The 24,250-nt window shown below is 42.4% G+C and overlaps 1 protein-coding gene across 1 annotated transcript; it reads right to left on the bottom strand.

Moving 5' to 3' along the window:
* Nucleotides 1-6,182: 6,182 nt before the first annotated feature.
* On the bottom strand, nt 6,183-23,926 carry LOC132569932 (uncharacterized). Its single transcript, XM_060236371.1, has 5 exons — nt 23,804-23,926; nt 19,354-19,568; nt 16,116-16,285; nt 11,086-11,296; nt 6,183-6,414 (listed from the first exon to the last, which is right to left on the bottom strand). Exons 1-5 carry the CDS (start codon nt 23,833-23,835, stop codon nt 6,317-6,319), a joined length of 726 nt encoding a protein of 241 aa, XP_060092354.1. The 5' UTR covers nt 23,836-23,926; the 3' UTR covers nt 6,183-6,316.
* Nucleotides 23,927-24,250: the final 324 nt, after the last annotated feature.

Genomic DNA, 24,250 nt, shown 5'->3' with positions numbered 1-24,250 from the left:
ACTTCAAAGTTTGAATAAAAATCTCCCACCTGTCCCTGGCCCCACTGTGTAAATTTTTTAAATTGCACTCTAGAGCCAGGTTTAGAATTAGATATATACAGATAGAAGAAAATGTCAACTGTTACAGATTGAACTTTCTTAAATCAGTACCCGTTTCAGGCCTATAAAACAATTTTCTTTGTACTTATTTATTCATTTATACCCCCACATTTCTCTCCATGGTCTTAAGGACAGGGTTTTGTTTTGAGTACTGTGAGTAGTGCTCCATTAGTCAAACCCAAAGCTGGTTTTGGTGGAGAACTCAGCACCCCTTGTGTAGAAAGAGAATGCTCTTCTCCAGGATTGAAGCTCTTTTTCATGTCCATACTGTCAGAGTTGGTGTGATCGATGTTGTCAGTACTGGCAAGAGTATTTCCTGCCAATGGTGCTTTAGGTGTCAGAGGGCCAGGTCATCTCCTTTGGCATCAAGAGAGTGTGCTCAGAAAGCAACAGACAATATCAGGACTGCCTTTTTCGGGGGGAGGGGGGGGAACATACAAAAATTACCATAAATTCACAACATTTTAGCAACACAAGGTCTCAAATATTATTTCAGGGAGGACCCCACAAAGTCTCTTATTTTCACAAAGAGTGCTACGACTAGAAAACAAAGTTCCAAAGGAGTCCCTCTGTTGCTTGTCGGCTTCCGAAGGAAAAAATGCTTACCCTCACGCAACCACCGGTTTTTAGTTGTGTTCTGCTGCTCCCGCAGCTGCCTCATAAGCCAACTGAAATTACCAGCCAAGTTCCTCTCATACGCCCATTTCAATTTCTCATTTGTACATATAATTTGTACGAGGTATTTAATAGTGTGATTTGCACGGTATTTTTTGGTATATTTTATTTTGTATATTGTGCTGCCATTGTCCTTTGCATTTTTGGCGGGGGGGGGGCACTTGGCAAGTAAACTTTTAATTGGGTGTCAAACATGTGACCCCACCCCCCGCTCCAGTTCCCTGGGGAACGAAGGAAAGAGCCAGAGTTTCCCTTGTCCAGTGACCTAGATTCCATGGGATAAATACTAAGAAAGCACCTTCAAAACCAATGAGTGCTAATGTTTTAAGCATGTTAAGGTTTTTTTTTTTAAAAAATCTTTGTTTGTATCCTTTATGAAGTTTATATCTCTACTACCTAATCGTAAATAGGTACACACATGGCCCAGCTCAACCCAACATGGCCCAGCCCAACAAGGTCTCATTTATGCCAGATCCGGCCCTCACAACAAGAGTTTGACACCCCTGCTTTAAATAGTGCTATCAGGTCTCTGAGACACAAGAGACAGCAGTCAAGCTTGTCTGTGGATGGGAAGTTTCCTTGATGCCCATTACATTGTTTGAAAATGGCATTTTTGCCATAGACTGAAGTAGGAAGCAAAACTGGGGTGCCTGAGAGTCTTGAAGAGGACTGATGCTCTGTAGAAAAAAATTGTAAAGAAAAGATGAAAAGCACTCTGAGGCGAACAATACAGTATCTCTGCTGCAGTGGACAAAAGGAATTTAGAGTAAAGACACAATTATTCGTCCAGATCTAACAAGTCTCAGGTTCTTTATGCTTTTGTTATATTTTAATTTTTAAATACATCTGAGTCAGTGAGGTGTAGTGATTACTGTTCAATGATGATGTGATTTGAGTTCAAGTTCCTATTCTGTCATGAGGAGCTAACTGACTAACCTTGTGCTGGTACCACTGTTTAGCTTAACTACATTACAAGCTTCTTGTGAGGACAGAATAAGGGCTGAGGAAAACATGGGTGTGCCCCCCCAATCCTGAAAGGCAGGCTAAACGGTATAGTCACTGTCTTCCGGTTGATTTTGATGCACCGTCTTAAAGTACTGATGTTGACATTTTTAACATCCGGGGATCATGCCACTGTTAACTAATGCTTCCCATATTATTTTGCTGGTCAGTAGAGGGTTAAATATGCCTTTTCCCAGTTGCCTGTCTATGGGATTGGAGGGGGGGGGGTGTACTTAAGACTAGATACCTTTCCCTTTGTTCCAGTCCATCTGTGGAACTCCTCTCATGCCATCTATTAGGGCCATCTTTTTGGTGCCTCAAGTTTGTGTTTTTCTTCTGGTGCTGTAATACTTGTTCTGTCATCTTGTTTTTATTGCTGCTGCTTTTCACTGTTCTTTTCTTCTATGTATTACATTTTATTTTACATTTTTTAAATAAAATCTCACACATGAAAGGCGTACCTTTTATATTTGCAGTTTGTAAAAGCTACAGGTATCACAATGAGGTTTGGTTTTTATTCCAACATGTTTGCCATTCTCCCAAGTAAGAATCACTCTACTCCTGTGCCCATTTACAAGTAAATTGCTAACATTCCTAAATTATTGTTCAAGTGGCTTTCTTACTAAAATTACTTGGACATGCTAAGAAAGAAGCAAGCAATGTGTTACAGGCATATCTCCTTTGATATCACAAATGTTTAAGGTCTCATCCTGTTAAGTGAAATGACATTGATATATCTACAATCTCATCAGCTTAGAACCAGCCAATAATGATTTTGTCACACACATAACTGGATACAATTTTTATTATTTCCAGAGGCTATTTTAACAGGCTGCCAGGACATCCAAGATAGGATAGACCAAGTAAACTTATGAGCAGGTACATCCCTATTTGTATAATGGATCTCTTGATTTTCTCCCTTCCTTCTGTAAACCCCAACTACCTTACCCCAGCACTCTGAAGTATCGACAATGGTATGTCTGCAGCCTGGGAAGCTATGGCGGGAATCTACAAAACATGGGCATATCTGCCCCCACATCCCCAGTGCTTCGTATGAACATAAAATGTGCATACTGGATCCAGACTAATAAAGTGAACACATGTAGTCAGATAATTGGCCTGTAGAGATTGTATTTATTTACTCTGAATGGTAGGAGCTTTTCAGGGTCTCGGAGAGAGGCCTTTCACATCAAATACTACATTATCATTACCACAGTTGAGAACCTGAGACCTCCTGCATGGAGAGTAGATGATCTGATCTGTATTACTAGCACCAAGGATAATAGGGCATTAGTTAGCTTTATTTGTATGCACACTTGCCTGTGTTGAAATGAGAATTGCAGGACAGCCAAGTTGTTGCCTGAATAATAGAAACTTTAAGTGCAAAACAAAAGTTGTTGGAAGTGACAATGAAGTGTGTGTGGTGGTGCTGGTGGTGGTGGTGAGGAAGTTTAAAGATAAGCCAGTTCAAATGCAGATGTCAAGTAAAAGGCATGAATGAGAGGTCTTAGATTTAGATCCAATAGAATTGTATTGGCTTTGATTATTGGGAGATCTCATGTCTAGTATAGGCAGTTACCATTCTTAGTAAAGTGAGTGCAGTTATCACAAATACAGTGAAGTCCACATCCTGAGGGGGTTCACTATGTATGCAGGAAAATGACTCTGGATTAAGAAGAGGACATCAAAATAGCTAGAAAAAATATGCTCCAGAAGCTTGGAACAACAGCAAAAGGCTGGGAATCCATTTAAGACCCTGAGAGCATAGAGAATTTTGGAGGGGGAGATCTGCAGAGTGGGCGAGGGAGCTTCCAGCATGATGCTCATGGGCCTCTAGCTTTTCTGTAAAACTAAGCACTGACATATCTCCTATGCATTTTAGGTAAGAGAAGATTTAGGGCTTCTATGGAAGTATAATTCCCTCTGTCATAGAAAAGGCCTGCTCAATGCACACACCATGATATATGGAAAAGAACAACACTTACAATTAAGTCTGTCAAAGAACATGAAACAATGGCTACAACAAATTGGTTCAACATTCCACGTTATGCCATTTCCCCCCACTTTATGCCATAAAGCAGGGGTCCCCAACCCCCGGTCCGTGGACCACTACCGGTTCGTGGCCTGTAAGCAACCGGGCCGCGAGCTGTATAATTATTTCATTATATATTACACTGTGATAAGACACTGGATTTATATCCTGCCCTCCACTCCGAATCTCAGAGTGGCTCCAATCTCCTTTACCTTCTTCCCCCCCACAACAGACACCCTGAGAGGTGGGTGGGGCTGAGAGAGCTCTCCCAGAAGCTTTCCTTTCAAGGACAGCTTTGCAAGACCTAGGGCTAACCCAAGGCCATTCCTGCAGCTGCAAGTGGAAGAGTGGGGAATCAAACCCGGTTCCCCCAGATAAAGAGTCTGCATACTTAACCACCACACCAAAATAAAGTGCACAATTTTATCATCCCGAAACCATTGCGTCCCCCCCCCCCCCGGTCTGTGGAAGAATTGTCTTCCGGGGTCCCTGGTGCCAAAATGGTTGGGGACCGCTGCCATAAAGGAGAGGAGTCATCTGCAGCAGGCTGGGTATGGGTTAGGCAAAGAGGATAGATCTCCCCATTACCACACCTGCAGTGGCTATGCAGATACTTTAATCACCTGCAAAATACTATTAAATATGCAAAGAAATGCCTTTTTACCTGGGAAGCTGAGAGGGGCAAAAGCCTCCACTCTGAATTTTAAAAGGTTTTTTTTTCCTCTGAGGATAGAACAGGCTGGGAAGTCGGAAGTCAGTGAATGGCCGTCCAGGCTCAACTCAGCTATCTCTTAAGAAATGCTAATGAGTCTAGCCAGAGACAATGGGATCACCAACTCCCTCCTCCCCCAGCTTTTCTCCCCCTTCCTCCTAGCAGGAAACAGATTTGGGAGGACAAAATCCTAGATAGTCTTCAGGAAGGAGATTCCTAGAGATCTACCTGGTGTGACCTGGTTGGTGGATGGAGTACCAGAGGATAAAATCTTGCAACAGGAAGGAGCTCTCTTTTCCTGGAATTCTGCATCCGTGAGCACACACAGACCTCCCTCTCGCAAGGCAGCCATTGACCATGTTCTCACCTCAAGAGTTGGAGCAAGCTTCAAGGTAATGTAGACTTTCTAAGGATTTGTAACTACCTGTCCTATTTTAACGTCTGATAGGGCACGTATGGAAATAGGGACAGGATTTGCATTTTTGCTTCTCAGTCTTTTGGCTAAGATCAAGTGTAGCATTTTCCCCATTTCTTTTGGTATCCCTTGCCCAATTTGGTGTGGTGCTAAAAGTATGCTTGTAAACATTGTCTTTTTGTTAAATACTTTATAACTTTAGATGCTGGTGTAGTGGTTCTCTGTGCCACATAGACCTCTACCATCTCTGACTCGCTATTTTAAAAGCACACCAAGGGGAAAGTAGGCAGTTGGCAAGTGGCTATTCCTTCAAGGATGTACAAGGCAGTAAATTTTCTCCATAGTGACCAGGTACTCGGCAGCAGGAAACACAGAGGCAAACCTCAGAACTTGGCAGAGAAGCTGGGAGTCCTGACTCTCCCAGTGGACAATTCTGGCAAAAGATCAGATGGTGGTGGAAACTCTGAGAGTGAAAGAAAAGCCTCTCCAGGTGTTGAGAAAAACTCACGAGGACAGGGTGGAAAAGGGGCCAGCAGGCCACAGCAGGCGCATTCCACCACCAAGTAACAAGCTGAAATTGTTTTGTAGAAGAACAAGCAACCTTCATAGCATACCTGGCTTTAAGTTAATAATGTTTAGTATAAAGTAACACAGACAAGGGAATGGAAAGGAATATTTTATTTATTTGAAATATCTCACCACCACCACCACAGCAAACTTGTGTGAATAATCTGATCATGTACAAATTAGGATTGTGTTGTGTCTGACTGCTTCCAGGTTACATTTTCAGGGTCCAAATAATAAAAGGACAACTATTCAACTATATTGTGAATATTTATTTCCTGTCTTGTTAGGTGCCTGTCTTGTTAGGTGCCATTTCCCATTCCACCCCTGGCTGCAGTTGCAGCCTAATTCCTGGAACTGTCTCCTACCCAAATAAGATCATACAGCAAATAGGGTGATGTCACAGCCGTATACAGCCAAGCCGATAGGCAAGTGAGAAGAGCCAAAGAGGACAATGTAAGTGAAGTTCCATGAAGTTCCACGTTCATTTCAAGCAAGTTACACGTCTGACAAACAGGTGAGGATTTTCTGCCAGGAATGCTGAAAAAATTGCTCCAGTGTACAATTATTTTTTAATACTGTAAAATGTTTGTGACGCATTTAACATAATTTCAGTTCAGCTCCAGCAAACGAATATACCTTCCTTGTCTAGCACTTTGCATGCAGGTGTGCTTGCAAAAGGCATAGGGAGAGTTAAAATGACTTCAGTGTTTCAGATCCAAAGCGAATGCCAAACTAAATAATTGCGCTGATGCCAAATTAGTGCATGCAGTTTCATAATGCGTGCTCTTTTTCAAAGGCTCCTAATTTGCTATGCTTACATGAGAGAAGTCCAGATGAGAGGCTGACGCTTTGCTGCTCTCAGGGAGCCCCTGGTACTGGCTCCCCAGGTCTTCCCAAAGGAGAACTTGTGTCCTGTTTTTGAAGAAGAAAATATCTTAGGGGGCGACCAAGCTGATAAGTTTTCTTTACGTCATACTTTTGCTCAGCAGAAGTTAAACCTGGACTCTTGGTGACCAGGTCTCAAAGTTCTTTCCCTCTCTCTCTGTTTTTAGTAAACAACATTTCAAATAAGGCATGTTATTGAGTCATGGGATCAACAGGGCAAATTAAACATTTATTAAGAAAATACCTCATGCCTGCAGTTCTCAGGGGGAGAGGAATCCATGTGTGTTAACACTGATAGATATATTTGGCTGTACAGATTTTTAAAAATCTGCTCATTCTCCACCTCCCCCCCCCCAAAAAAATTATTACCTTCAAATGTTTCATTTTCAAACCTGCATAGGAAAACAAAAAGCAAGGAAATAACAGCTGGCCCAAATGGTGGGATGCTGACTGTCTTTGGGGTTTGCTTGCCTTGTGCTAATTACCAAGTAAGGATGCCAGCCTCCAGGTGGCACCTGGGGATCCCCCAAAATTACAGCTCATCTCCACACTATTAAGATCAGTTCCCCTGGAGAAAAATGGATGCTTTGGAGGGTGGACTCTATGGCATTTTACCCCACTGAGGTCCCTTCCCTCCCCAGATCCCGCCTTCAGCAGGCTCCACCCCCAAATCTGGAGTTTCCCAATCTGGATCTGGCAACCCCTACCCTCCATCCCTCGCTAGTAACCAGGGGGGACCTGGCAACCCTCTTACCAAGGTGAATCTCTACCTGCTAGATGGAAGAGGGACTGCCTGGATATCCTAAACAGACTACAGTAGAACACAGGTTTGGACATTTGTTCCCAATTAAAAATACTGCTTCTGGAGAAGGAGAGATACTAGGTGAGCACAGTGTGTACACTCTACTGCTGTATTTCATGGTATTCTGCCCAATATGCTAGTTATTGGTTACTGTGTACATGACAGTATTCAATTTGGGGTTGGCTTCCAGCCCTTGGAGTCCTGCCTGTGTGACTTCTGGTTGTCCTCCTGCCCACTCCCCAGGGAAAGACAGGAAGGCTACATGGGCCTATTCCTGGTGTGGTTCAACTCACTGATGAGAATATACTCACTAGGGTTGCCAACCTCCATGTGCGGGCTGGAGCTCAATCGGAATTACTACTGATCTTTGGACTACATACATCACTTGTATATTACCTGTTTATTCAATACATTTATTCTACTTCTGGAGAAACTGGGTGCGTTGGAAGTTGGACTGCATGGTGTTACACCTACCCTGCCAAAGTACCTCCATTCCCTAAATCCCAGGCTCCACCCTCAAATCTCCAGATATTTCTGAACCCAGAGCAGGCAATCCTAATGCTCAGTGAAATACTTAGCCATTTTCCTAGGGGAAAGGGAAAATTGCATCAACATCATGATAAACAATCTCTCTTTTTTGCAGAATTAAATGCATTTTGAAGCTGCCGCTCTCATACTTCAGGCGTGATGAACAGAGGTAGAGCTGTTGAGTTGGACCCATCACAGTGTTTCTGCAAGTGTAAGAACTGAAGACTGGCAGCTTGAAATCCTGCTCTTAGGGGAGAGGGGATTACAGGCAATATTCCTGCTAAACTGCAGAATCTTGTGAGCAAAAATTCTACTCTGTGAGCTACTGGCATTACAGTTGTGAGCTACTGCATAAATTAGTGTTCTCTGGGGTTATCCTTCCTGAGCTAAGACAAAAATGTGGCAGCAGCTGCTACCGCAGCTTGTGTTCCTTAAGTTAAAGCTGTGGCAATCATTTTGTGGCTGGCTCCGCCTCTTGTGGCAGCCATTTTGTTGCTGTCATGTTGGCATTCCAAATGTGCCCACAGGTTCAAAAGGGTTGGACATTGCTGCCCTAGGCAGAGATGCACTACAAACTTTTATTTGCCTCCTTAAGCTCTGTTGTTTACTTCTTGGTAGAATTTTTGTTTGTTTAACTTGGGTTTATCGGTCTCAGAGTTGTCACAATATAGCAGTTTAAAGCAAAGGCTGTCCTCCCCGACCTAGTAGAGCATCATCTGTGGCTGAGGTGGGCCTCTTGCTTACTTTCCTTTGAAGTGTCAGCTATCAAGTTTGGTTGGCAACCCTTGCACAGGTACAGATTTATAAACAGAGCTGAGACTGCTTTCTAATGTCACAGCTAAGATGTTTAGCACATAACACCCAAGCTGTTTTATTGCTGAAGCATTTTTTAAAAACTATTTTAAAAAGTCCCTTCTCTAATTTTCTCGCCTGACCTGTATGCATATCTTTAGAGAATGTAAACTTAGAGCTCTGACCTGAATGTCCCAGGCTAGCTCGATCTTTTCAAATCTCAGAAGCTAAGTAAAGGGGGCCTTGGTTAGTATTAGGTAGGGTTGCCATCTTCCAGGTGCTGCCTGGAGATCTCCTGCTATTGCAGCTGATCCCCAGAGATCAGTTCCCCTGGAGAAAATGGCTATTTTGGAGTGTGGACTCGATGGCTTTATATATCCATAAGGCCCCTCCCCATACCCCACCTCTCCCAGGCTCCACCCTGAAATCTCCAAGTACTTCCCAACCCAGAGTTGGCAACCCCAGTATTTGGAGGAGAGACCACTAGGGAAATCCAGGGTCCCTATGCAGAGGAAGGCAATGACTAACCACCTGTGAACATCTCTTGCCTTGAAAACCCTTAGAGCATCTAAATCATTGTGAGAGAACTACAATGATCCTGGAGGACACTGAGATCTATTTCCTGCGATGGCCAATCAGATGCTGTGGAAGGCTCACAAGCGGGGGCACAGAACCTCTTCCCCATTGTTGCCCCCAGGACTGAGTTCAGGGAAATGCTGTCTCTGAATATAGAGGTTCTGTTTAGCCAGTATGGCTAATTGCTGTTGAAATGAGATCTTCCATTTTTCCAGCTTTAACTGATTTAATTATTCACTTCGTTTATATCCCCTTTCCCCCCAGTATGAACCTAAAGCAGCTTACATCATTATCCTTTCCTTCACTTTATCCTTGCAGCTGTGTGTATATGTGAGGCTATGTGTATATGTGACTGGGCCAAGGTCATTCCATGAGCTTCCATGGCAGAGTCCATGGATTCATACCTGAGTCTCCCAGATTCTAGTATGACACACTAACCGCTATACCACACTGGCCCTTTTAAAGTCATCTGGGCTATGTCACAGCAAGTGCCATAGCCTAATTATGTATCATGTGAACAATTTATTTCATTTGTCTGTTGTGAATCTACTGCCAGTTGTTCACAGGTAATTCTGGCCTTTGGTATTATGGAGAAGAGAAAAAATCTTTTATGTGTCTACTTTTCCCATATTTTGCATAATTTTAGAAACCTTATCTACATGACACCCACTTAGCTATCTATTCCCTGAACTAAAGTGCTCCAAATAATACTTTCTTTGTAGTGCTCAAAGTCCTTGATCATTTGGGTTAACCCCTTATGCATCTTTTCTAGTTCCATGATTATATTTTGAATGGGGGCAACGAAAAGTGTATATGGTACTGCAAATGTGGCTGTTCCATATAAAGGCATTCTGATGCCTGCTGGCCAATAAATAAGACAAGTTCTTTTCTGCCAGCATTTGTGTGCTGATGCCATTTTAAGGCATATCTGCTTCTGGGGATGCTCAGTGGTGTCCATAGGTTTATTCTTGCATGATCGCCTGGTGGAATCATCCCCTTCTGTCCATGGTGAGGGAGGCAGATTGGAGAGTTTATAAGCCCCACACCTACTACTGATCTCTTCATATTGAGAAGCGAGGATATAAAAGTCTGAATGGTGCAGAGGCAGACACAAAGCTCCTGATTCATTTAGCATGGTTAAAAGGTTGGAAGTGGATCATGAGATATTTTTTTTTCTTTTGTGCAAGAATGTTCTTTGCTTTTGTTGTCCTTTTTCTTCATTAAGGATTCTGGGGTCACAGATCTCAGTTCTGATTAGCACTGGCCAGGGTTTGCCTTTACCAAGGATTTGAAGTCTTGGTTTTCTTGGAAGTCTTGAACCATGAGATTTTTTTTTTTTTTTTTGCTTTTGTGCAAGAATTTTCTTTGCTTTTGTTGTCCTTTTTCTTCATTAAGGATTCTGGGGTCACAGATCACAGTTCTGATTAGCACTGACCAGGGTTTGCCTTTACCAAGGATTTGAAGCCTTGGAAGTCTTGGTTTCAAATTACTAATCAAATCAAGTGCCTGGGGAGACAGCAATGAAGCAAGGGAGCCTACAGTCCCCTGTATAGCCTTGTTATGATTGTTTGCATAGCATCTGGGTTGTAAAGAGGTAAATCTTTAATATCTGAAACATTAATACTACATATTTCCTTTTTTGCCATGAAAATTGTTGAGGGCAGAAGTGATCCAGGGTGATGAAAAAGGAAAACAAACAAAAGGAACAGCTTTTACCAACTGAGTTTCTGAAGTCTCATTCGTGAAATGGAAGGCAATGCCCTTGATTCCCTTTGCCTGTCTGCATATGGATACAATCCTTATTGAATTGTATCGGGCAACTTTTTCACCTTACCTAATGGCTTATAACTGGGATATTAAAGGGCAAATGAATTGACCTGAATCAAGTACAGACTTTATTTCCTGTTTGGCTTTTAAGCTTCTCTAGGAAATAGATTAAGGTTTTTTAATATGGGTGGATTAAAGCAGATGGAATAGCAAATTTAGCCTGCGATACATACCCGGAACGTAGCCAGTATAATTCGGAAGGAGGCCGCAGTCAGGTCTATAGATCAGTTTGCCTTGTTGCTTTTGAAGCATCTCTATCTTCTTTGGCCCTAAAGATGGAATTTCTTCTGGTTTTTCTACTTTTTCTGTTTTGGAGATGGTAGTACCAAAGATCTTAGAGACACCCTTATATGGGGGCAAACTAGGTGTTGTAGAAGAAAGATTCTGCCACGACGGAAATGAGAATAAACAGATTAAACGGCCCTTCCTGCCTTTATTTCTACCATACCCTCAACTCTTCAAAAGTTTACTGCTCTTTTAAATTATCCTCTTTGATTCACAATTATGTGTGTTATCACCCTGCTTACCTCTTTCAGATCTTCCTTGTCCATGAGCCCCTGCTTTAACCTCCCTGCTTAAATACTCACAACTGAAAAAGTTTGTCTGTCTGACTTGTTTGTCTGACTTGTACCAGAGTATCTGCAAGTACCCATGCCTCTCTCCCCTCATTCCCCCCCCCCTTTTTGCCATTACATTGCAGCTGATTTATGGTGACTCCTGGTGGTGTTTTCAAGGCAAGAGACATTAAAAGGTGGTTTGCCATTGCCTGCCTCTGTGTATTTCTTGGTGGTGACCCATTCAAATATTGACCAAGGTCAATCCCACTTAGCTTTTGAGATCAGGCTAGCCTGGGTTACCTAGATCAGGACCTAACTGACCTGACCCGTCAACGTGACGTCTATACCTGGAAAAGTTTTAGAACAAATCATCAATCAGTCGGTCCTGGAACATTTAGAAAGAATGAATGTGATTACTAAGAGCCAGCATGGTTTTCTCAAGAACAATGGGTTGAAATTAAATCAAAAGCGTTTCCGGCTCAACATTAGGAAGAACTTCCTGACTGTTAGAGCGATTCCTCAGTGGAACAGGCTTCCTTGGGAGGTGGTGGGTTCTCCTTTCTTGGAGGTTTTTAAACAGAGGCTAGATCGCCATCTGACAGCAATGAAGATCCTGTGAATTTAGGGGGAAGTGTTTGTGAGTTTCCTGCATTGTGCGGGGGTTGGACTAGATGACCCTGGAGGTTCCTTCCAACTCTGATTCTATGATTTTATGATTCTAATCTGATATAATTTTGTGTCTGAGTGAGCTGTGAGTCACAAAGTTCTTGGCTTAAATCTCAACTTTGCCATTAACTCACTAAGAAGTGGCCTTTGGTAAGCCACTCTCTCATAATCCCAGGTACTCTCCTATTATCCCTTTTTGACCTTGTGGGCACCTTTAGAATTCTGACATTGGGTGGTGGAAACAACCACAAAATGGATGCAGTAGGAATCAGAGCCACACACAGAAGAAGCTAGGGTTGCCAGGTCCAACTCAAGAAATATCTGGGGACTTTGGGGGTGGAGCCAGGAGTAAGGGTGTGACAAGCACAACTGAACTCACATTTAAAGGGAGCACATGCCTTTTAAATTCCTTCCCTCCATTTGGAAATAATGAAGGATGGGGCACTTCTTTTAGGGCACATAGAATTTGACCCTCTGGCCCAATCACTTTGAAACTTGGGGGTATTTGGAGGAGAGGAACCAGATGGTATGCTGAAAATTTGGTGTCTCTACCTAAAAAAATACCCCCCCGAGCCCCAGATAAACACATCAATTCTCCATTATACCCTATGGTAATCAGTCTCCATAGGGTATAACGGAGTGCTGAGAAGACATTTCCTCCCTCCCCCTCCCCTGCTTTCTGATAATCCTGAAGCGAGGGGAAGGGCCTCCAAACCAGGAGTTCCCCTGCCCTCATCTGGGGATCCTAGAAGAAGTCCAAGTGCAGGGCACAAGAGGAGTAATTCTAAAAAACACACTGGAAAGAGAAACAAGAGATAAAACTGCATCTAAGGGTTCTAAAAGAGCTTGCGGATGTAATTTCTGAACCTCTGGATGGTATTTTTGAGAATTCTTGGAGAACAGGAGAGGTGCCGGAAGACTGGAGGTGGGCAAATGTTGTCTCCATCTTCAAAAAGGGGAAAAAGGAGGATCCAGGTAACTACTGACCCGTCAGCTTGACATCTATCCCTGGAAAACTTTTAGAACAAATCATCTAACAGTCAGTCCTGGAACGTTTAGAAAGGATGGCTGTGGATACTAAGAGCCAGCATGGGTTTCTCAAGAACAAGTCATGTCAGACTAACCTGATCTCTTTTTTTGAGAAAGTGACTACCTTGCTGTATCGGAGGAATGCTGTAGACATCGTTTATCTTGATTTCAGTAAGACTTCTGATAAGGTTCCACACACTATCCTTGTTGACAAGTTGGTAAAATGTGGTTTGGATCCTGTTACCGTTAGGTGGATCTGCAACTAGTTGACAGATCGCACCCAAAGAGTGCTTTGAATGGTTTCTCATCCTCATGGAGAGGAGTGACAAGTGGAGTCCCTCAAGGATCTGTTCTGGGACCTGTTTTGTTCAATATCTTTATAAATGATTTGGATGAAGGAATAGAGGGAATGCTTATTAAGTTTGCAGATGATACTAAATTGGGAGGAGTTGCAAATACATTAGAAGACATAAACAGGATGCTGGATGAATTGTGTGGAATTGTTTTCCGTAGCCCCAGAAGGTAGGACCAGAACTAATGGGATGAAATTAAATCAAAAGAGTTTCCGCCTCAACATTAGGAGGAACTTCCTGACCGTTAGAGCAGTTCCTCAGTGGAACAGACTCCTTCGGGAGGTGGTGGGCTCTCCTTCCTTGGAGGTTTTTAAATAGAGGCTGGATGGCCATCTGGCAGCAATGAAGATCCTGTGAATTTAGAGGGAGGTATCTGTGAGTTTCCTGCATTGTGCAGGAGGTTGGACTAGATGATCCTGGAGGTCACTTCCAATTCTATGATTCTAACACTGTAGTGGCAGATGGCACTGAAACAATGTTACTTGAATCTGCACAGCTAATCAGGTCTTCAATGGCCAATCAAAAGCCTATACTATTTTCTAGAAACATTTGGTAGGTGCCATGGTGCCCATGGCCACCGTGTTGGGAACCCCTGATTTCTTCGCTACCTTACACATTGATCGAAATCAGTACAATTTAGTCCTGACCTGGATAGCCCAGGCAAGCCCGGAAAGGAAGTAGCCCCAGGTCTACTACTGATCTCAGAAACTAAGCATGGGGGGCCCTAGAAGTATTTGAAAGGGAAACCTCCTTTGGAATACCAGGAGTGGGAGGCAGAGGCAGGCTGTCACAAGCCACTTCTCTGAACATCCTCTATGCCCCAGAAGGGGTCACCAGAAGTTCCAAGGATGCATGTACACACAACCCCCTCCCCAAAAAAATCCCAAAACAGAAAACAGTAAATATAAATGAAGTGCTTTACATACATAAAATACTAAGCTTGCCAATTCCCAGGTCCCAGCCGGGGCTCTCCCACTTTCCCAGGCTCCGGCCCCACAGCCACCATGTGCCTTTCCACCTCTGGAGGCTTCAGTCTCTGATTGGAAAGGCTTCCTCTTGGGATGGTGTGTCTGTGTTACTTTGAAGAACTCATGAGTATAGATACCAATCCCTAGCTTCAGAGTCGCCAGAAACGGGGAGAGGGGGAGAGAAATGTCTGCTGGGCATTTCATTATTCCCTATTTGGAGATCGATTCTCATAGGGTATATCGGGGGCTGTGGGGGGCTGTTTTTTTTTAAGTAGAGGCACCAAATTTTCAGTATAGCATCTAGTGCCTCTCCCCCAAATACCCCCCAAGTTTCAAAATGATTGGACAAGGGGGTCCAATTCTATGATCCCCAAAAGAAGGTGCCCCTAGCCTTCATTCTTTCCTATGGAAGGAAGGCATTTAAAAAGGTGTGCTGTCCCTTTAAATGTGATGGCCAGAACTCCCTTGGAGTTCAATTATGCTCGTCACACCCTTGCTCCTGGCTCTGCCCCAATGTCTCCTGGCTCCACCCCCAAAGTCCCCAGATATTTCTTGAATTGGACTTGGCAACCCTATGAAATACTATACCAATGCTAAATATTAATCATAATCACAATTGTAACTATCATAATTATAAGTACTCTGCAAAACACTATGCTATTTTTTTTTTGAAGAAGTTTATAATAGGACAGTCTTGCAAACAAAAAAAGAGGGCCACAACAAAATCAGGCAAAACATACTAAAAGCAAACCCTTAAAAGACAAAGTTTAGTTAAAAAAAATAGGCCAACACACTTCTCAATGACATAGATTTATATTTCTTTCTCAGAAGACAGAGAGGAGATGTGTCCTTAGTCATGGAAGCTATGATTACACAAAGGAAATATAGAATGTGTCCATTTAACTACTGTATAAATTTCCCTAAAGATGATCTGTGAAACATGTTCAGTTTTTAAAAATTAAACCTCAGTACTTTTTTGTTGCAGATAAAAAGAGCACAAATATTGCTAGTTCATAAGTATTTCTACTAGCTCACTTGCACACACAACCTACGTTTGCATTTTGGGGTAGAAAACAAAAAAGAATCTTTCTGATGTGTCTCAGTTCTTGGTTATCTGTAGATAACTCTTGGGCTGTGTTCAGATGTCATGACAAGTGGTAATTAAACTCCAACTGGGCACGTGCACAGCTTGTTGGTGTGCTCTCCCACATCCCTCTTCCTCTAGCTGGAAGTGCTTGATTGATTTAGCATACTAGCTGTATTGACTAATATCAGAGGATCTCTGAATTTTAAAAAAAAAAAACTTAAGAACATTAAGCTGGGCAGTAACAACAAAGCCTGGGGCGTAGCCAGGATTTTAAAAGTTGGGGTGCTTTTTAAAAAGTCAGGGGTTCACTTTCCCATCCACTGCGGGGCTTGCCGCTTCTCATAAGCTTTCTTCTGGCAAAAAAAAGCAGGGAAGGCAGGCTGTGCCTCCGGAGGAAGTCAGGGGGCCCTGCCCAGAAGTCAGGAGCAGTGCCCCCAGAGCCCCCCCCCCCCCCGGGTGGCTACAGGCCTGAGCAAAGCTATGCAACTGTTAAATACATTCTGGATAACCTGGAAGCCATAATGGTTCTTGGAGCCTGCGTACCTTAGTTGGCTTAGTTAGGCTGCGCTGGCTTGTTCCACGTGGTTTTGGTGGTGGCTTTAGGTCCGCCTTGACCTTTTCTATTGACTGAATAGCAGAAGTGGTTTGAGGAGCACCATCATAGATTAGCCTTCGAGCAAAGCCAGATCTCTTAGTACTCGTGGGCAGGTACTCTGGAAAATCAACACAGACAGGGCTTGCTGCAGTTATGGAAACAGAAACTAAGCATGCATTTGAAATCAAGAAGATGTCGCTTTAATCTTAGATAATAAGGCTTAATGTCACAATTTCATGCTTGGTTGTAATCTCAAGAGACAGGTAGCTCTGAGGATTGACTTTTTTTTTAACGTCCTCTTTCATCTGCTTCATTCTGACTGTAATTTAATATGAGGTTTCCTATTTGTGTCAAGCTGTTTTTCATATCTTTAGGAATGTTATTTGTGCATGTTCATTACTGAGGACATGAGGATGTACACATTGTGATCCTTTCCCTTTCTTCCAACTAAATGTGAAAATGAACCACCATAAGGTGTTCTTGTAAGGATGCCAACCTCCACATGGTGGCTGGAAATCCCTCAAAATTCTAACTGATCTCCAGGTGATCAGAGCCAGTTTGGTATAGTGGTTAAGTGTGTGGACTCTCATCTGCGAAACTGGGTTTGATTCCCCACTCCTCCACTTGCACCTGCTGGAATGGCCTTGGGTTAGCCATAGCTCTCATAGGAATTGTTCTTGAAAAGGCAGCTTCTGTGAGAGCTCTCTCAGCCCCACCCACCTCACAGGGTGTCTGTTGTGGGGGAAGGAGATTGTAAGCCGCTCTGAGACTCTGATTCAGAAAGAAGGGTGGGGTATAAATGATCTTCTTCTTCCTCTCCCCAAACTTTGCCTTCCTCAGACTCCATTCACCCCAATATCTCCAGGTATTTCCCAACCCGGAGCCAGCAATCCTATGTCTTTGTTATGGCTGTTCACTGACTTTCTGCTAATGCACTGGATCCTACCAAATTTCCTGTTTAATCTTACTGATTCCCTTCCTTGTCACTGTCCTCATCCTATATAGCTTTTGTCAACATGGATCTCATGATTCTTGGTGTAGCCTTTTTCATGGGCAGAAAGGGTCCCTTCTTTTGCCAGGTAAGATCCTTCTCTATCAATTCAAGATGGAGAGAAGACTTTTGGACATCTCTATGCACATAAGTGCTGTCAATTTGCAACCAACTTATGGTGGCCCCAACAAAGAGGCTTTCGGAGCAAGTAAGAAGCAGAGGCGGTTTGCTATTGGTTTCCTCTGCCAGATCCCTCCTTCATGGTTTCTCATTAAAGTACTGACCCTGCTTAGCTTTTAAGATCTGATGAGATCAGGCACTACCATGCTATTTTCCTTTCCTTTGAACACCACTGGGTCCTTGTAAAGCAGATGCAGGAATTTATAATAAGCCAGTATTGTGAACTAGAGTGGGCTAGTAACACTTCAAACTGATTAGGGCTTACAGCTAAAAGTTCTGAAAACTTGATCCTTGCTTCTTCATCTATCTCGTGCATATATGCATGCACAATGTGTGTGCTGTTTGTGCAGCTGGTTGACTGGAAGAAAGGCCTGTGGTTCAGAAGCAAAATGAAGAAAGTGCCTGCAAATTCCATTTCAGACACTAATACCTGTTGTTCCCACCTTTGCCCCATTATCCTTGCTTCTCCCCACTCCCCCAAGCATTGCAGTACTTTCAAGACTGCATAAACTGTGCAGGTGTTTTATTGACCACCAATGCAAACAATATATGTAGACTCTGATGTCTTAATAGGGTTGCCAGCTGTGGGTTGGGAAACATCTGGATATTTGGGGGGTGGAGCCTAGATAAGGTGGGGTTAGGGAAGGGGAGGGACCTCAGCATGGTACAATGCCATATAGCCCACCTTCCAAAGCAACTATTTCCCCCAGAGGAACTGATCTCTGACGTCTGGACATCAGCTGTAAAAGCAGGGAAGATGTCCAGGCCCCACCTGGAGGTTGACAACCCTAGATAGCATAGAGGACTGGGAAAGGTTTTGGGGAGGGGTGGAAATGTGGGATGGAAAAGAAACAAGGTTGCAATACTGATTGTTGATGTTCCTGATGTTTGTTCACATATTTCTAGAATATATGCAGGAATTGAAGGAGTAGAGAAGACAGGATTTGGTCTCTGATTCTGTTTTAATCTCTAAGGAACTGCTGTTTCATAAACCAAATCTGACTATTTCTGTTACTGAAACCTGTTTTTAAAACATTTGTATTTCCAGTATCGTGTTCCACCGGGCTTTTGGTTAGGGATAGTGATGGTTTCCTAACATGGCTGGCACCCATTTTTTCACACACACCCCAACCCGCCCCCCCCCCCCTGAACTGTATCCCCTCTCTCGCTGCCCAGGAAGTGACCAGCATTCCAGTTGTAAATTTTTGGGACGCCATCTTGAATCTATTGAATCTATTTTAAATTGGTTTTTTATACTAATTATATTATACTCACATTTAAATGTTTTTGTATATCTGCTCTATGGCTTATGCCTCATCGTACATAACCCAGAGCCTGGCGCATGCTGGAATAGGGCAATTAACAACTCCAATAACAATAATAGCAGCAATTACACTTTGTGCTGACATGCTGGTGAAAAGTCCTTGCAAAATTGTATACGTAAAGGGATTCTGGCCAGATTTTTTTATACAAACAGAAATGATTTTTGAAATGTGCACAACATTTGATGTAGTGATATTTATTTATTTATTTATTTATTTGGGATTTATATCCCGCCCTTCCCACGAATGGCTCAGGGCGGCTATAAACTTTCACTTTAATTATATAAAACATTAAAACTGATTACCTCAATAGATGCTCCAGTTTTGGTGAATTTCTGCCATGAACCTTGATAACATTTTTCTCAAGTCCTACTGTCTTTTTAGAATCACTCTGCTATGTGTACATGTAAAGTAATTTACTGTCTACATTATACCAGAAAATGGAGTTGTCTCCCTTATTCCTGAAGGATCCATTATACTGTCTGCATACTTTCATAAACTTCCTGACTAGTGAATAGGATAAGTAATCCTATGCACTAAGGGGAAGAATGGGAGAACCTGAAACAGGAATAGAATTTCTCACAGCATTTTTAAATTGATTGTCATGTGTAGTTCCACTCTTAGATCATATCTGAAAGTATATTGATTCTTGTTCTGAAAGTCGCTGAATCAGGTAATTAGCATACCACTTACCACATGCGGCATTTCCATCTTTTAGACTCAACTGACCGTAGTGATACTTATCTGGCCATCTGAATGGCCTGCTAGGACGATACCTGTGCCCTGGTCGGTTGAATGCACTATGGCTTAATTGTAGCAATTTGGCCTGATGGAAAAGCAGTTTTCGGGTAGCATTGCCATAGGTTTCTCCAACTACATTTTGGAGTTTTGGGATGAAACCTGTATATCTGATAAGAGAAAAACAAGACAGTATGGCCTTGTGAAAACTGTGAAAGACCATCTGAAATAGGGAATGATGATAACGTGGCAATTTCACATTGTGAGTGCTAAGTACTGTCAAGTCGCTTCTGACTCACACCAACCCTATGAATTAATGTCCTCTAAAATCTATCATTATCAACCTGGCTCAGGCCTAGAAAACTGAGGGCATTCAATCCATCTCATGTTGGGTCTTCCTCTTTTCCTTCTGCCTTCAACTTTTCCTAGTGTTACTGTCTTTTCCAATGACTCTTACTTTCTTCTAATATGACCAAAGTACCATAGCCTTAGTTGAGTCATTTTAGTTTCTAGGGAGAGTTCAGGCTTGATTTAATCTAGAACCCATTGATTTGTTTTTAGTAGCCCACAGTAACTGTAATGCTCTCCTCTTTTGAAATGTCATGTTCATATTTGGGTATGGGTTCCCAGGTCAGGGTACTCAGGCACCCATTCTCAGGTCCATTCAGCAGACACAAGCTGGCTCAAAACATCAGCCGTTTATTTGTAAGGAGACAACTCCAACAGCTTCCGCTAACATACAAAACTGGAAAATGAAACAAGAACACCCAATAGGACCATACTAAATCACACAGATATTAGGGGGAGGACCAGAATGTTCCACTACATACATATATGCATACAATAAATATACCACAGAAATCAACTGTCTTCCTGTCAGCTTTCTTCATTGTCCAACTTTCATATCCATACATAGTAGTGGGGAATACTGTGGCATGAATTGACTTGATTTTGATTGCTAGTGGCACATCCTTACACTTATGAATCTTTCTAGCTCCTTAATGGCTGCCCTTCCCAGTCTCAATCTCCTTCTGATTTCTTGTTTGTAGTCTCCCTTTTGGTTGATGATGGAGTCAACGAACAGAAAATCAGTTTCAATTTCTTCATCATCAACCTTAAAGTTGTGTAATTCTTCCTTAGTCATTACTTTGGTCTTTTTTGATGTTCAGCTGTAATTCTACTTTGGCACTCTCTATTTTAACCTTCATCAGTAGTCATTATAAGTCTTCATTATTTTCTGCCAATAAGTGTTGGCAGTTGTCATCCGCTTATCTCAAATTGTTAATGTCCCTTCCACTAATTTTCACTTCACCTTTAACTAAATCTAATCTAGTTTTCCTTATGATATGTTCTGCATACAGGGTGAACAGATAGGGAGACAAAATACATCCTTGTCTGACACCTTTGCCAATTCGAAACCACTGTTTCTCCATATTCTGTCCTAACAGTAGTCTTTTGTCCAAAGTATAAGCTGAATGTCAAAACAATCAGAGGCACCCCTTTCTTTTAAAATCATCCATAGCTTCACATGGCCCACACTAAACAAAAGCCTTGCTATAATCTATGAAACACAAACCAATTTCCTTTTGAATTTTCTTGTGTGCTCCAGTAACCAACGTATATTTGCAATGTGATCTATAGTGCTTCCTTTTGTGAATCCAGCTTGAACATCTAACATTTCTCTTTCCTATATAACAGTATTTGTTGTAACATTTTGAGCATTAGTTTACTCACATTAGAAATTAATACAGTGGCCCTATAGTTTTGCAGCCTTTGATATCTCCTTTTTTGAAACTGGAATGTAAACTGACCGTTTCAGTTTGTGGGCCATTATTTCATTTTCCATATTCGTTGAGATATTTTTTCTTAAGATTCCGATGGATTCTGTTTATGTGGTTTGGAATAGCTCTATAGATATCCCTTGTACTCATGATTTATTTTTCCCAGTTGCTCTCAATACAGCTTTTCCTTCACTTTCTAAAACTATAGGTGGTTCTTTAAAATTTCTTTTGGGAAGAAATCTGTCATCCTTTCATCTCTTCTGTAAAGTTTTTCAGTGCAGTGTTCCCATCTTTTCTTTATCCTGTTCTGTTTCTGGCTGGCTTGGCATCAGGGCTTGTGGCCTAATACGAAAATGAGCTCCTGCTGGCTTTTTTCTACAAGAACTAGTGTAAAACAATGGTGCCATCAGGGGGTGTGGCCTAATATGCAAAAGAGTTCCTGCTGGGCTTTTTCTGCAAAAAAAAAGCCTGGGCCTCAGCATGGTCCAATGCCATAAAGTCTACCCTTCAAAGCAGCCATTTTCTCCAGGAGAGTTGATTTCTGCCAGCTGGAGATCAGTTGTAAAAGCAGGAAATCTCCAAGCTCCACCTAGAGACTGGCAGCCCTAGGTTACAGAAGAGCATTACAAATGCTAAGCATTTCTAACTTTTGTGGTTTTGTATAATTATACCTAATGTTTGAATCAAGATGTTTGCAAAAACTCATAGCCACCCAAACCATAGGTCTTCCCTCCTTCCCAAATCTATGTTAGTGCTCTATGGCACATTGATAACAAAGAGACAGGAGAGAGAAACATTCTTCCCAATATTTTCCTGGGCAACAGCCTTGAGTGACTCTTACCTGCCACATGCCAAGCAGCTGTTTAGAAATTTGTTTTAAACTCCTTCTGGATAACTGATAAGCTAGGCTGTTGAGGCAACCATTAAGCCCATTTCATTTTTCAGCTAACAATCCTTGATTATGTTGGGGTAATGAGGTAAGTCAGGGGTGGCCAACGGCTGTGCTGGCTGCGGCTGATGGGAGTTGTAGGCAAAAAACATCTGGAGAGCTACCATTGGCTGAAAGCCACTAAATAACATTCAGTCCAGTGTAAAAGTAGGTAGTCCAAAGTGGTCCACACTGGACTGAATGTTATTTAGTGGCTTTCAGCCACATAAGGACAGTAGGAGCATTGAGTAACATATGAGGTTTTAACTTGGTGATACGTACTGATATTATTTGTTTTGTATTCTGATACTTATTATTCACAACAAGTTTAAATTGCGTTTTACATGGAGAGTTTTCTTTCTGTTGTGGCTTAGTCTCTCCTCCATGGTCCCGTTTACATTGTGACGTCACTTGATGGGGATGATGGCAGACGCAAATAGAGGACTGGGGCAGGGAAAATGTGGGGAAAGCTGCCATGTGGAGATGCCATTGCAAGACATCAACAGCAGCAGGGGAAACTACGCAAGTGTGTCATCCTGTGCAAAGCACAACATATTTTGAGTTGGGATTGTGGGACCTCTGAAATAGCTTAACTTGTTGCATACAAGCTGCAGCTGGAAATCTGTGGTTACTTCAGAAGCCCTGGGCTACACTGGAGGAGCCCACACAAGACGAAGCTGCACTGAACTGTCTGTATGCCACAGGGGTAACATGAGAAGGAGCCCTGATATTGTCAAACTCACAAGTTGTCAAACCACATTGTGAATCCAGAATACCATTTGATACCCACAAGGTAAGCCAGTTGTCTATAAAAGCCTGCCAGGCATTAAGGTGAATTTTAGCATACTTCACGTGATCAGAAATCCAGGGGGGTAGAAGAGTGCTGTATTTCCCCTTCTACTTGGCAAAATGTTATAGTTTACTAACTGATTGCACATTCTAGTAGGGGTAGGGGAACTATCATCTTGTTGCAGGAAAAGCAAAAGAAGGATTCTGCAGCACTTTAAAGACAAACCCATTTATTGTTGCATAAGGTTCCCATTGGGGGCCACGTGGTGCAGAGTGGTAAGCTGCAGTATTGCAGTCCAAGCTCTGCTCGCGACCTGAGTTTGATCCTGGCGGAAGCTGGGTTCAGGTAGCCAGCTCAAGGTTGACTTAGCCTTCCATCCTTTCAAGAGTGGTAAAACGAGTACCCAGCTTGCTGGGGTAAAGTGTAGATGACTGGGGAAGGCAATGGCAAACCACTCCGTAAAAAAGTCTGCTGTGAAAATGTTGTGATGTGATGTCACTCCAGAGTTGGAAACGACTGGTGCTTGCACAAGGGACTCCCTTTACTTTAAGATTCCCATAGTCTCAAACCCATTTTCCTTAGTACATACCGGAGTAAATTTTCTGTATTCCCACCAAGTCTGGTTTAAAACTAATTACTGGAAATATAACTGTACATATTACTTATTTAACTACCTTTTTTATTCTGAGCCTCTGGCATTTTTTTGCTGGTTTATTTTTGGTCCATATTCAGACTTGGTTTTAAGTGGAAACAGACATTTTTAGATTGGTGATAACCAGACCCTCATGGATTTCAATGTCAGGATTTCAGGAACCCCATAATTTCCTCATCACCATCCCATTTAACTATAGAAATATATTCTTTACTACTTCCAGTGTTCTGAGAGTTCAAGTTTTATGTTCTTACCCTGGTATGTAGCTAGAATAGTCAGAAAGCATTCTCTGAGCTGATTCAGTGAGGATTCAGCAATTGTTTCTCCACTTCAAGCCCAGCCAGGAAATAAGAAATGTCAAGTGTGTCTTAGCCTCACTTTGCTTGTGTAAGAGCAACGTTTGGCTTGGGCACCTAAGTTTTGTCACCATAGCGACTCAAGTCAGGTGGGGCGGAGGTAAATAAAACATGGAAAATGTAACACTGCCAACCTGTACACTGGGTTGTCAACAAAATAACTTGATTTACCAGACCCACCAAGTGTGGCTCTGGTCCACAAGAGCTTCAGCCAAAATAAATTTTGGTCTTAAAAATGCTGCACGACTTTTTTGTGTGCTCCTTGTTTATGGCTGTAACAGACTGACATGGTTATGCCTCCAGAATTCAATCCATGAGGAACTTTAAATTAATATTGGTATCTAA

This window comes from Heteronotia binoei, chromosome 4 (assembly GCF_032191835.1).
Source record: "Heteronotia binoei isolate CCM8104 ecotype False Entrance Well chromosome 4, APGP_CSIRO_Hbin_v1, whole genome shotgun sequence".
In the NCBI taxonomy this organism is placed as follows: Eukaryota; Metazoa; Chordata; class Lepidosauria; order Squamata; family Gekkonidae; genus Heteronotia; species Heteronotia binoei.
This window is presented reverse-complemented; position numbering and strand designations above follow the sequence as displayed.